The sequence below is a fragment of the Neofelis nebulosa genome, chromosome 6 (genome assembly GCF_028018385.1).
Source record: "Neofelis nebulosa isolate mNeoNeb1 chromosome 6, mNeoNeb1.pri, whole genome shotgun sequence".
In the NCBI taxonomy this organism is placed as follows: domain Eukaryota; kingdom Metazoa; phylum Chordata; class Mammalia; order Carnivora; family Felidae; genus Neofelis; species Neofelis nebulosa.
This window is the reverse complement of record NC_080787.1, coordinates 153072329-153085506: the sequence shown is the minus strand read 5'-3', so window position 1 is coordinate 153085506 and position 13178 is coordinate 153072329. Positions and strand designations below refer to the sequence as shown.

The following is a 13178-nucleotide window of genomic DNA, read 5'->3' as shown; positions in this document are numbered from 1 at the left end:
CCCCAACGATTGTCCTTCCTTTTTCTGGTTTTCCTTCATGTTGCACCTCAAAATGTGTTTCAGAATCATTAAGGATGCACACAGTGTACTAAGAGCCGTTTAGAGGCTCTCTGTATAAATTTAAGCTGCTCAGAGCTAAAATTTGGGTGAAGAAAGCTCAAAATGAGAGAACCCAGTTTATCTTCAGAATCAGACTGAACCGTGTGCTTGGCCAGTCAGGGTGGCCTTCTCAGTGGGGATTTACAAAAGGATATTTAGAATAAAACAAATGATCTTCCTTAAAATTTCTGAATATTGTTTTTCTGTGTTTTTTAAAGTTTACTTATTTATTTGGGGGGGGGGGGCGAGAATGAGTGGGGGAAGGGCAGAGAGAGAGGGAGACACAGAATCCGAAGCAGCTCCAGGCTCCGAGCTGTCAGCCCAGAGCCCGACGTGGGGCTCGAACCTACAAACTATGAGATCATGACCTGAACTGAACGGAGTTGGATGCTCAACCGACTGAGCCACCCAGGCACCCCACGAATACTGTTTGGTTTTGTAAACAACTCATATTTTTTTTCCTGATACAAGATGTTTAAGAGAAAGTTAGCGATACCAAAAACCAATGATTCTCCAAACGTGTAACGCTGTGCATTGCAGAGGCAGTCAATTAGATGAAATTCGTCCCGCTTCGATGTTGGAGAACATTTTAAGTGTAAAATTTTCCGATGGCATATTTATTTTGCTGGATTCCCCCACCCCACCCCAAACTCCCTTGTAGACCCCCTTGTCAACGCAAATAAGGAAAATGAGTTTCAAGTCTTACCAAGTTCGGGTGCTGTGTGTTCTCTTTATCAGGTGTTCCTGGTGAGGAAGACCAAGGGGTCTGACACGGGACAGCTGTACGCGATGAAAGTCCTCAAGAAAGCTACTTTGAAAGGTGAGGACTTCACGAAGGGGCCGCTGTGTTTGGGACGTGCAGCCGCGGTTTCTACGCTGCCTGCCATTTGCGTGAATACGCGTCCTGTTTGCTGGTGCGTGGTTTCTGAAGCTGTCTCTAAAGGAGTGTGTCAGACACGTTACTCTCCAACCGACGATAAACAGTAGAAACACTCCCCTGGATATTTAACATCTCCCTGCAAAACTTCCACGATTTTCAGGGAGAAGAGCCATATTGAGTAAATACCGTTCTCCCACATATGTTCTGCCGCGACGTGCCATTTGGGAAAAAGAACATCGAGGAGGAAAGCAGAAGCAGGTTGCGTGGCTGCCTGTGGACCGTGACTCAGCTTGAGTCTCCAGTCCCACCGGCTTGCTCACTTTCCAGCAACACGTGACTCGTGGCCGTGTTGTGTCCCTGTGGCTGGTGGTTAGAGTCCAACACCTGACTGTGGAGCTCTGTGCCCCTGCCCTCAGGGAAGTGTAAGCACTAAACCCAAGGTCAGAACAACACTGCATCCGAGACCCCCATCGCTGGCTCCCAGTCGCCTAGCCCACAACACATACGAACGAGCACCTGCTCCCGCTCCGATCCCTTCCAGTGGCCCTGTTGGTGAGGGAGGGGCCCGTCCCCTGAACAGTGGAAGATGGCCGGCCACCCACACCAGGCCCTGGGCAGGTGCGGCACAGAGTTATTGGTCATGTACAGTCCTCACACCCTGGAGAGGAGGGTGTGAATGCCAGGCTGGGCCGCACGGGCCGGTACTCGGGAGCAGGGCCACCAAGGACAGGCTGGGCTTCATGGGCTGGTACTCAGGAGCAGGGCCACCAAGGACAGCAGGGCCACATGGGTCAGTACTCAGGAGCAGGGCGACCAAGGACAGGCTGGGCCGCACAGGCTGGTACTCAGGAGCAGGGCTACCAAGGACTGGCTGGGCCGCACGGGCTGGTACTCAGGAGCAGGGCCACCAAGGACAGCAGGGCCACCAAGGACAGGCTGGGTCAGTACTCAGGAGCAGGGCCACCAAGGACAGCAGGGCCACACGGGTCAGTACTCAGGAGCAGGGCCACCAAGGACAGGCTGGGCCGCACGTGCTGGTACTCAGGAGCAGGGCCACCAAGGACAGGCTGGGGCAGTACTTGGGAGCAGGGCCACCGAGGACAGGCTGGTCGGCACAGGCCAGTACTCGGGAGCAGGGCCACCAAGGACAGGCTGGGCTGCATGGGCTGGTACTCAGGAGCAGGGCCACCAAGGACAGCAGGGCCACACGGGTCAGTACTCAGGAGCAGGGCCACCAAGGACAGGCTGGGCCGCACGGGCTGGTACTCAGGAGCAGGGCCACCAAGGACAGGCTGGGCTTCATGGGCTGGTACTTAGGAGCAGGGCCACCAAGGACAGCAGGGCCACATGGGTCAGTACTCAGGAGCAGGGCGACCAAGGACAGGCTGGGCCGCACAGGCTGGTACTCAGGAGCAGGGCCACCAAGGACAGCAGGGCCACACGGGTCAGTACTCAGGAGCAGGGCCACCAAGGACAGGCTGGGCCGCACGGGCCGGTACTCAGGAGCAGGGCCACCAAGGACAGGCTGGGTCAGTACTCGGGAGCAGGGCCACCGAGGACAGGCTGGTCTGCACAGGCCAGTACTCGGGAGCAGGGCCACCAAGGACAGCTGGGCCACACGGTCTGGTACTCAGGAGCAGGGCCACCAAGGACAGGCTTGAGGAGGCAAGATGGCCCCTGTCTCCGCGGAGAATGGGTGGGGCCTGTTTGACTAATTCTGTGGGCTGGCCCATGTATTGGGTGAGGACCAGATGGGGGGTAGCTGGTCCAGCTTACTGGGAAACCATCAAGGTGGGGGGCTCTCTCAGGGGTGGGGTGATATCTGTCAAGGGCAGGGAGCTCCCAGGCCTTTGGGCTCCGTGAGACTGGAGAATGTCAAAGCAGGTTTTGAATCTTCAGGTCTTGGGACAACGTCCTCAGGGGTACATTCAGGGGCAACACAAGGAATGTGTCGTTCTCTGCAGACATGCTGCTTCATGTTGCCTGGTGAACAAGGTAAGACAACCAACCTTGTAGGACAGGAAATGCGTCAACCAAATAAATACGGACGTGCACGTCTCAGGCGTTCAAAAGAGAACAGGTGTTTTTCCAAAAGAGGTCGTTCAAGGTCGGAGAGGCTAAGTGGGACTCACGTCCAAAAGGATGGGTGGGGTTACTGGGCAGCAGGTGACCAGACCCAGGCAACCTGGTCATCCCAGGACAGGGACACCCACTTTGGTCAGGCTGGAGCCTGCCTCGGGATCACCTGTGCGTGTTTGGGAGGGGACGTTGTTAGAAACAGACTCCCAGGCCGCACCCCTCTACTGAATCTCAGTCTCTCAGGGCCTGGAATTTGACTTCCTAAACAAGTTGTCTCAGAAACTCTTGTTTGCGTTCTCTGATCGCGGCATTCTGCCTTATTATAGACGCTCGCGAGTTTCATTCAACATTTCTAGTAACCCCATAATTTAAGCCGCGCTCTTTATAGTGAACGTTTTTTCTGGTAGCTGTAATAATATTTCTAAAACTGCCGATGGAACCTGGCCAAATATCCCAAGATGCTCATAATAATGTAATTTTAAAGGACGGTTCTTCAAAAGTTACGTAGGAAGCAAAGACGAACTGCGGGAAAATGTACAGGAAACAGAGCAGGCTTTGGCTCCTTGTCCCCAACTTTTAATAAAGAGATTAATAAAGTAATCTCTTCACTCAACAGTAGTTCCATAGAAGTAGCAAAGTAAATTAGACATTTGTTGGTTCAGGATCACCTGGAAAATGGATGTCTGCGGAATAAAGAGTCCCTCTGGCACCTGCTCAGAAGGTTGGACACAGTCACCTATGACACGACCGCCCCACTCCTGTGCTGTAACCAAGAGAAACAGAAGATGTGTGTGTATACAAACACCTGCATGCGATTAGCCGATTCACAAGAGCCAATAACATTTGGGGGAAAGCCCAACATGTCCATCAACTAATGCACACACAAGTGTGATATATCCACATAGTGGGATTTACTCAGCAGTAGAGATGAAGGAAGCCCGCCCTCGCCCCAGTGTGGACGACGCTTGAAAACATTACGCCAAGTGAGAGAAGCCATTCGCAAAGCTCCCTGTATTGTGCGATTCCGCGTGTCCGAAAGTCCCCAGCAGGCAAATCCACAGAGACAGAAAGTCAACCAGGAGCTGCCGGGGGCCGAGGGGAGAAAGGGAGTGATTGTCAAGGGTGTGGGTTTGTTTCGGGCTGGTGGAGAAGTTTTCAGATTGACCGGTGATGGTTGCATAACTCTGAATATTCCAGAAATGGTTGACTTGCACACTTTAAATAAGTGAGTTGAATGGTATACGAATTATAGCTCAGTAAAGCTGTCATCTGAAAAATGAATTGCTGAACAACAGGGCCATTTGCTAAAACCCTCAAAGCACTGAGACTGACTCTCCAGCACCACGTGGGCCGAATCCGCAGCCTGACAAGGGAGCCACGTCGTTCCCACGATCACACCCCGGCCTTCTCTCCGTCGGCAGATTCCGTGTCAACCTCCCCGGCAGTGACCTTACGGTCCCTTTTCCCTTAAGTCGTAACTGTTCCTTCTTCCCCTCAAATACAACCTCACCATCTCCTGCCCTAAAAGGAGAAGGAGAAATAGTAGGAGTGACATTGGAACCCCGATCAGGGAATCCGCGCTGTGCACCTGCTCGGGAAAAGCAAAGTCAAGTCAATGAACTGGAATCTGTTCTCTGTTTACCCCGCCGCTGAGCCTGCATTCTGCCAGCATTAACCCTGACCTCCGTGCTCAGGCCAAGCACCCTGGCTCAGTGATTCCACCCTCCGTGGATGCACGTCTCCACACTTGTTTTGTTGATAATCCAACCCAGTGTCCTTGAGAAAGTGCCCCGGACACGGTGTTACAAGGACTAGACGGGATACAAAGCGTGTCCGCGGAACGATCACAGTATTGGGACGTGCGTGGATATCTCCATCAGCACAGGTACGTGCAAGTACAAGCAAGTAGGAAATCTATGTCACGCTAGCGAGAAATACGCCAGAACGAACACGGTTACGGGATTCCTGGTAGCCTTTATTTTCTTCCCTGTAGTCTATATTTCAAGTTTTCAATGAAAATGAAACACGTGTGACTTTTATCATGTAACGTTATTTGCAAAATATTCGGACCACGTGGTTGACTACACAAAATCATGTTTACATGGTGAGAACGAGCCACATCGGCAGAAAAGGCTAGAAAAATTTCCCATGTCCTTTGCTCCTTTAAAACCTGCCTCTCGAACCAGACGTTGTTTGACATCCTTTACTGTTTCAGCTTTCCATAACGGTCCATCACTACAGGACAGACTTTTTCTTTCCAGAAATGCAATGGGGATTTATTTTCTGAAGAGAAAATAAAAAGATTAAAAAGCAGTGTTTCACGTGAGGGGGCACCCCGTCATCCCAGGAAGACTAGTTACGTGCGGGCAGGAGGCCAGGTGTCTCCGCGCCCCTAACCAGGCTTCCCCTCGGGAAGGACCCCTGCCCTCTCCGAACCTCCCTGCCTCCTGGCTCACGGAAGGAAGGGCTTGGCTCAGAGGATTGTTTAAATTTGCTGGAGCTCCGACCCCCCCTGCATCCCGTTAGCCCGAGTTCTTCAGACACTCTCCACCTCGGTGTCAGCACCAGTTTGCAGGCTGATTAGTAATTTTGCGGAATGTGCCAGAGGGGCCAGGAATGCACCGTGACAGTGACGCTCCCGCTCGCCTACGACACCCGAAGAAGGTGCAGACAATGCAAGGAGTTTGAACGGTGAAACCATTTGGAGAAAGGAAACGTGAAGAGGGGGCGGAGGATGTGCAGAAGTCTTTGCAAAGCTGCAGATTGCTTCTCTGAGCCATGGATGACTGTCACGTGTGCACAGGAGAGAACCGGTGTGGGCAGAATTCCAAACCACCTGACGTAAGGATAATCGTCTCTGACAGCTCTAGTTAATCTTTAAATAACTGAGGAGTTGTGGGGCGCCTGCACCCCTTTCTTTAACGAGGTGACACATTGCTTGTAGGGAAATGTCAACTGCTCCGTAGCTGAGGCTGTGGGGGCTGGCAGCACCCACACCCCGGCCCCGTCTGGTCTTCCCAGCACATTCCCCCCACCTCACGGGCGTGGGGTGCAGGGTGCAGGGCACGGGGTGCAGGATGCGGGACGGAGGGTGCGGGGTGCAGGGCGCAGGGTGGGGCCGTTTGCCTCCTGGTTGCTTCAGGACCCTTGGCAAATGTCGGGCTTCTTTCGTAACTCTGTGCTCATTACTCAATTATTCATTGAGTTCTTACGGTAACAGTGTTATAGACGGTCTTCCACACATCATAAACCCAAAGGCTGACGCCTTGGGAGTGGGGCTCAGACGGCTGTAGGCACAGTCCCAAGCCTGACGCCAGGAATGAAGGCGGCCTGGTCTCCATGCCCTAGCTAAGTGAGTCTGCCCGCGGGGACGGTCCCCCACCTTAGTGACAAGGCTTCCCCAGCGTGACTACAGGCTGCACTTGCCTGCGGGACTTTCACAAGAGGCTGCTGCCTGGGGCCACCCCCGGGGCTCTGAGTTGCTGGGTCTGGGTGGGTGTGAACACGAGAATTCGTCACCCCCAGGTGAGAGGCCCCGGATACAGTGTGGTGGGGAGCACAAACCTGGGCCCTGGGGCTCGTCCTGCTCCACCGCCGTCGGCCGTGTCGCCTGGGGGAGCCTCTCCCAGCCTCCCGTTCTCTTACTTAAAGTGGGGCGATGTCGGTAAGAGCACCTGCCTCGTAGCGCTGTGGACGTGAGCGTTAAACCCGCAGGCTCCGCACCAGCTGCCTTGGGCTCGGGCCCTTTCCTCCGCGAGCACTGGAGACAGGTTAGGACTGCCCCGTCTAGGGTTGGGTGGGTCTCACTGGGCAGGGGGGGAGTGAGGAGGAAGGCTGGGCGCTAGTTGCCCTCTGCTTGGAAAGGATTCCGCCTTCCTGCAGCCGCCACCACGTTCACTGCCAGGAAGGACCGGTCCCCGCGGAGAGGCCCAGACGCAGCGCAGCCGGGCCCCCCGTGTGGCACTCTCCTTTCACCGGGCCGTCCTCCACGACGTGCAGACGCTGCTCGGGTGAAAGGTGTGTTTGCCTCGACAGGTTCCCGATAGGACTTCCCCTGTGTTTTCATGCCTAATTAATTTTTCAACCGTCTTCCCTGGAAGTCCGCTTTCTAAGCCCAAGGGTGGTACACGTTCCCTGCTCTGAAGGAAGTGAGTCCTTACTCTGTCCTAGCGATGCTAAGGGGAAAAAAATACATCATCCCGGCAAAATCTCTTTGTTCGGCCAGTTGCATAAGTCCTGGGCAGTCACGGTCACTTCACACGTGTCCGTTGGCAGCAGTGGGTGGGGGCCCGTGGCCGCCGGCCGTGGGGTCAGAGGACGTGGGCCTGGCCGCCTTCTGAGCTTGTCGGATGGCCCGGCCAGGCCGTTTCTGCTAATCCTCTGCCCTTCCTTTAAGAGGCAGAGAGCCCTGATCACATCACTCAGCAGGTGCTCGGGGAGCACAGAGTGTGTGGTGTCCGGGATAGAAACGCACGGCTTCCATTCGTACTGATTTCGGTGTTGGAACCAGCGCCCAGCCCGACTCAGCCCGGGGGGCCTCAAACCTCAGAATGCCCTCTTCAGCACTGTTGTTTTTATCCCCTCTTCTCTTACACGGCTGGGCTCGATTTAAACACGCTGACTTGTTGGGGCGGCTTGGGTGGTTCAGTCGATTAAACGTCTGACTCTTGATTTCGGCTCGGGTCACGATCTCACGGATCATGAGTTCAGGCCCCGCGTCGGGTTCACTGCTGTTGACACGGAACCCGCTTTGGATCCTCTGTCTCCCTCTCTCTCCGCCCCTCCCGCACTTGTGTTCTCTCTCAAAAATAAATAAAATTAAAAAACACTGAAAACACCAATTTGCTCAGAAACCGAGCTTCAGTGAACGCCTTAGTTTGCACAGATTTTGTTTCCAGGCAAATTCATCACAGTCATTTGGTTCACATTTGGATGCTTGCAAATTCTGGGTGGGGGAGGAGAATAAAACAAATCGCGAGCACATGTTCCAAGTGCCCCCCCCCCCCCCCGGTGTTACTGTCCTCGTTGTACAGGTGAGGACACTGAGGCACAGAGTAGCGAAGCCACTTCCCACCGTCCCCCGAGTTGGACGCTGTGGAGTCACGAGCCCGTGCCCGTCCCGTGATAACGGGCGCTGGGGACCCAGCCCATCCCACTAATTGTCCTTCGGGCATTCACTATTTGGGGTTATTTTCCCGGTACATGGTCAGGGACAGAAGCCTCCCTGTCTTTCTCCAGCCTCCTGGAGGCGCCTTGGACCTCAGGTAAACATCACCCGTCGGCAACGGGCACCCGGCTTCTTGGTCTACAGTGCCTGCCTACAGATGAAACCCCCGAGGGGTCCTTTATCCGTTTGTTTCTACCACAACTGTGTTTCTTGCATTGTAGATATGTAGAAAGTAGGAAATGGATTCCTGTCTCCCCTTGTCGTCTTTAATGCCTGTGCCGTGTGTACGCGGGAGAGAAACAGGCTGGAGATTCATCCACAGAAAGATTCTCTGGCCAAGAAATTAGTTATGCAACCATGTCACTCTCTGTAAATAATCTGGTATAATAAAGGGCTAGCATCCAAAATCTGTAAAGAACTTACCAAACTCAACACCCGTAAAACAAATGATCCAGTGAAGAAATGGGCAAAAGACGTGAATAGACACTTCTCCAAAGAAGACATCCAGATGGCCAACCGAGGCATGAAAAACTGCTCAACATCACTCATCATCAGGGAAATACAAATCAAAGCCACGACGAGATATCACCTCACACCGGTCAGAGTGGCTAAAACGAACAAATCAGGAGACTACAGATGCTGGCGAGGATGTGGAGAAACGGAACCCTCTTGCACTGCTGGTGGGAAGGCACACTGGTGTAACCAGTCTGGAAACAGTGTGGAGGGTCCTCAAAAAATTAAAAATAGAACCACCCTACGACCCAGCAATTGCACTACTAGGAATTTACCCAAGGGATACAGGCGTGCTGACTTGTAAGGGCACATGTACCCCTATGTTTATAGCAGCACTTTCAACAATCGCCAAATGATGGAAAGAGCCTAAATGACCGTCAGCTGACGAATGGATAAAGAAGTCGTGGTTTATATACACAATGGAATACTACGTGGCAATGAGAAAGAATGTTATATGGCCATTTGCAGCAATGTGGATGGAACTGGAGGGTATTAGGCTAAGTGAAATAAAGCAGGCAGGGAAAGAGAGATACCACATGGTTTCACTCATGTGGAATTTGAGAAACTTAACAGAAGACCATGGGGGAGGGGACGGGGGACAAACAATAGTTTCAAACAGAGAGGGAGGGAGGCAAACCATCAAAGACTCTTAAATCCGGAGAACAAACTGAAGGTGGATGGGGGGTGGGGGGGAGGGGACAGTGGGTGATGGGCATTGAGGAGGGCACTTGCTGGGATGAGCCCTGGGAGCGATGAATCATGGGAATCTACCCCCGAAACCAAGAGCACACTGTATACGCTGTATGTTAGCTAACTTGGCAATAAATTATATTTAAAAAATAATAATAAACAAATACATAATCCGTATAGAGAAACAGACAAATCCTGGAGGGTTAGGCCACATATGGTGGTTAAGGTGGTTACGTTTTTAACTTTTATTATTTGTGGTTTTCTTCCTTTTTCCTCTGGACTAAAGAATGGCACAAAGTTTTGCCACATTTACCGATACAGCTTCTCACGCGAGGCCACTTTTTTGCTATGAATTCGACCTCTGAAGGCCAACAGGTCTTGTGTGAGGACGGATTTTTTGCCCGCGTCCAGGAGCCTGCTTGGGGTATAATTTCAGACCCAGTAGGCTTCTGCGGGCAGAGGAGGGGAGCGGTGAGCCGTGGTCACTGCGCCCAGCCGAGCCTGAGCTCACCGCCCACGGGCGCGTGGATTCGAGTCCGAGGTGGACCCTTCCACCTGGCCGTCTCAGACTACACTGGCCGTTTCTCAGAGAGTTCTGCTGACTCGTAGGAGGGATGGGGTGCTGGCCGGCAGAAACGGGCCCCGGGTTCTGGTTTTGCGCTCAAAGGACCGTGGGTCTTGAGATTTTCTGTCGCTCCTGCCTGAGAGGGCCATTAGCCAACGTTTGTCTCCTAAAACCAGAACGGGCCAAGTGGTTGAGTAAAAACATTAACGGCTTGGAGTGTGCCGAACTTTAGATTCCTCGGGAGCACCGAGGAGTGGGTGTAGACATCTACGCTTGTCTAAAGGGGTGTGGGGTTTGGACGTCCCGACGCTGTCAGCCCGATCCCTCCCCCGCCAAAAGCACAGCTTTCCAGAAAGTAGCTCCCGTGTTGTGCTGTGAGTGGCGTCCACCAGGGCGACCCCGCAGCATGCTTCCTCCCCCGTTTTCCTGGGAGGGAGATCCTGCTCTTCAGGGTGAATTAACACGCTTCTCCACTTTCATCTCAGTGCCGGGGCAGCCAGGGGCCGTGACGGCTGCAGGACGCATGAAGGTCACAGCTGGCAGCCCGGGAGCAAAGCCAGTCGTGAAAAAGCACGTCACCCTAATCCACCTCGTGACAGGACAGCCACAAATACAGGGTCGGTTGGACCCAGAAAGGTGGCAATTTATCCCCGACTATCTATGGTGTATTGTTGAATCTCACAATAGCTTAGAACATTTTTTCCCTTTACGTCCGTCGTAGCCCCGCTCAGTTCCAGTCTCACCTGTCAGATAGCAGAGAACAAATATCCCGGGGAGATAGTGTGGCCTGACCCCAGGTTTTGCGCCAGCCTAGAGCCCCCCAGCGCGGCGGCTGCTGGCGTTTCCCACATCTGCCCCGCGTCCTGTGACTCAGTGACGCGTCACAATGCAGGCGTAGGGGAAGCATCCCTCTTCGTTGTGCACCTGGGTCTCGGGAATCAAACCCTGGGCATCCTCCGCTGTCCCCTGGCTTGACGGGGATGCGTCTGCCTTTATGCCCGTGTCTTTCTCGTGCAAGGACACTCCGTGGCCGCCCGCCGAGTGGCAGAGTCGCCGGTCCGGGCCTTTCCCGCGATCCCTGGATCCGGCCCGAGCGGCCAGCTGGGCAGGGGGAGGCATCGGCGAGGGCGGACGGTGAGCCCCGCTCTGCAGAATCCACAGACCTGGAGACCGTCCCGGCCGCTTGGGACCCCGGCTCCCTCTTGGCTCGCAGCCAAGGGGCCCTGTGTGCCAGCTGCCCCTCCACGTCTTGTTAGCTCGGCCACACGAGTCCCCGGAAACAGTCGGTGACGCAGCCCCGGCACCGTGAAGGCCGTGTCCCGCGTGAACACAGCCGTCCCCCATGTCCCGCCACCTGGCAAGGCCCCGTCCACACCTGGGGGCCACTCTCACAGCACGCGTTTGCAGACACGTCCCCCCAGCTGACGTGAGTGCCGTGACGCTCACCCGGGGTGCTGGGTCTCTTGAGGCCCCCGGCCCCTCTCCCTGCCTCACGTAACCTCCACGTGTTGTCTTGGCCTTTTAATTTCACCATGTCTGGGACGGCTGGTTGTCCCGTGTCACTTCCCCATTGCCTTTGTTACAGATTCCCACCTGGACAAGGATGCACATTTTTCCTTGTCATCATTTCTGTGGATTGATCTTTTTCTTAAACACTTCTTAATAGATCTGGGATTTATTTTTGTGTGAAAGGCAGGGAGGAATATATATATATATATATATATATATATATATATATATATATATATATATATATATATGTTTTTTTTTTTTTTTTTTTCCCCTAGCTGTAACTTAACAGTTCCTTGGAAATTTGCATGTAAGGTCTTCTCTGTTGTCTTCACCAGCACGGCCGTTACCAGCACTCCGTCCGTCGTGTGGCCCGGCAGCTCCCTTCACTGCAAGCACATCTGACACGATGATAGTCGTGTCAGTCCCACTTACCGGCTTCTCAGATGCTCTTGACCGAGCTTTGCGGGCAGGTGGCTGGGTGGGCGTGGGGACACGGTGTCCCCTTTTCTTGGCTGCTCTGCTTCTCCAGGTCGCGTCGCGGGGCGGGGGGCTGCGGGTATTGAGGATGCAACGGGACTTTTCCCAGAAGGGGCCACATTTTGGGGGACCAAGGCTGGCCTGCTCCCCTGCCTCCAGGAGGCAGCCCGGGCCTGGGCCGCAGTGGCGCACTTGGGTCCACACAGCGGGTTGCTTAGGGAGGCTTCTAACTGCCCCAGAAGGGACAGTCCCGGGCCCCACCGTCATTGTCACGACGCGCCTGCAGCTGATGCTGGGCTTGTATCGAGCATCTGGAACCCTCCCTGGAGTGTCCCTCCCGCTCCCCTGGGCCCCGCCGGCCCTCAGGGGCTCCCACACTGCCGTCCCCACAGCACGGCTCCCAGACTCTAACTTGCCGGGGGCAGAGACGGCTCTGCCTTCCTTGTGCTGCACAGAGAAGACCGACAAACAGGACAGGGACTGGACAGGAGGACGGAGCTCGGCGGAGAGAAATTCGAGGTCAGGTGGGAGGACTGTGCCCCCACCACTCAGTTGTCCCGTTTGCAAGGAGCTGGGAGGACCGGTCCCGTCCCGGGCTCACGCTCTGCTCCCCCGACGAGGGGCCCGGGCTCTGCCCTCAGCCCCTCCACCAGACGTGCCTCGCACGGCCCGCTTTCTGTTTATGGAGAAAAGAGAAACTACACTGACCAAAGCCTAGGTCACGACATAGTAACTCGCAAATGATAAACAGGAAAAACAAGACTAAATTCGGCAACACGACCTCCTGGAAAGGTTTGCACGCAATGACTGCCATCAAAGAGCCGGAGGGAATCTTGAACTTGAGGCTCTCCGCTCCACAGACAAAACCAGAGCCAGCGGTAAAAATGGCATGAAATAGAAATGCCCAGCGACTGTTTCGACTCTGGGCGCTGTGCTCCGCTTGAGTCTCCGGGGTGGCAGTCTGCACTCACGGCTCTGGCTCACGACTCAGTTTCTCCTTCGTCCTCCCGAGGGTCTGTGTTCTCTGCTCTGCTGGAATCTGTGCCCACCGGCCCGGCTCCGGGCACCGCTGTTTCCCTCCAACGAGCCTCGTCTGCTCTCCCGTAAACCCAGGGCTGGATGATGCGCTCCCCAGGGTCCTCGCAGCAGAGAGGCCCTGCTCCTCTGGTACAGCCAGAAGAGGACCCGCTGTGCAT

General features: G+C 54.5%; 1 protein-coding gene across 6 annotated transcripts in view; it reads left to right on the top strand.

Moving 5' to 3' along the window:
- Window positions 1-13178, top strand: part of RPS6KA2 (ribosomal protein S6 kinase A2) — a 354515-nt gene that overhangs the window by 264426 nt on the left and 76911 nt on the right. For all 6 annotated transcript variants that reach the window (XM_058735871.1, XM_058735870.1, XM_058735873.1 and 3 more), the window contains one exon: window positions 838-919. In XM_058735871.1, coding sequence (XP_058591854.1) covers window positions 838-919 — 82 coding nt within the window. The remainder of the gene's footprint in view (window positions 1-837; window positions 920-13178) is intronic.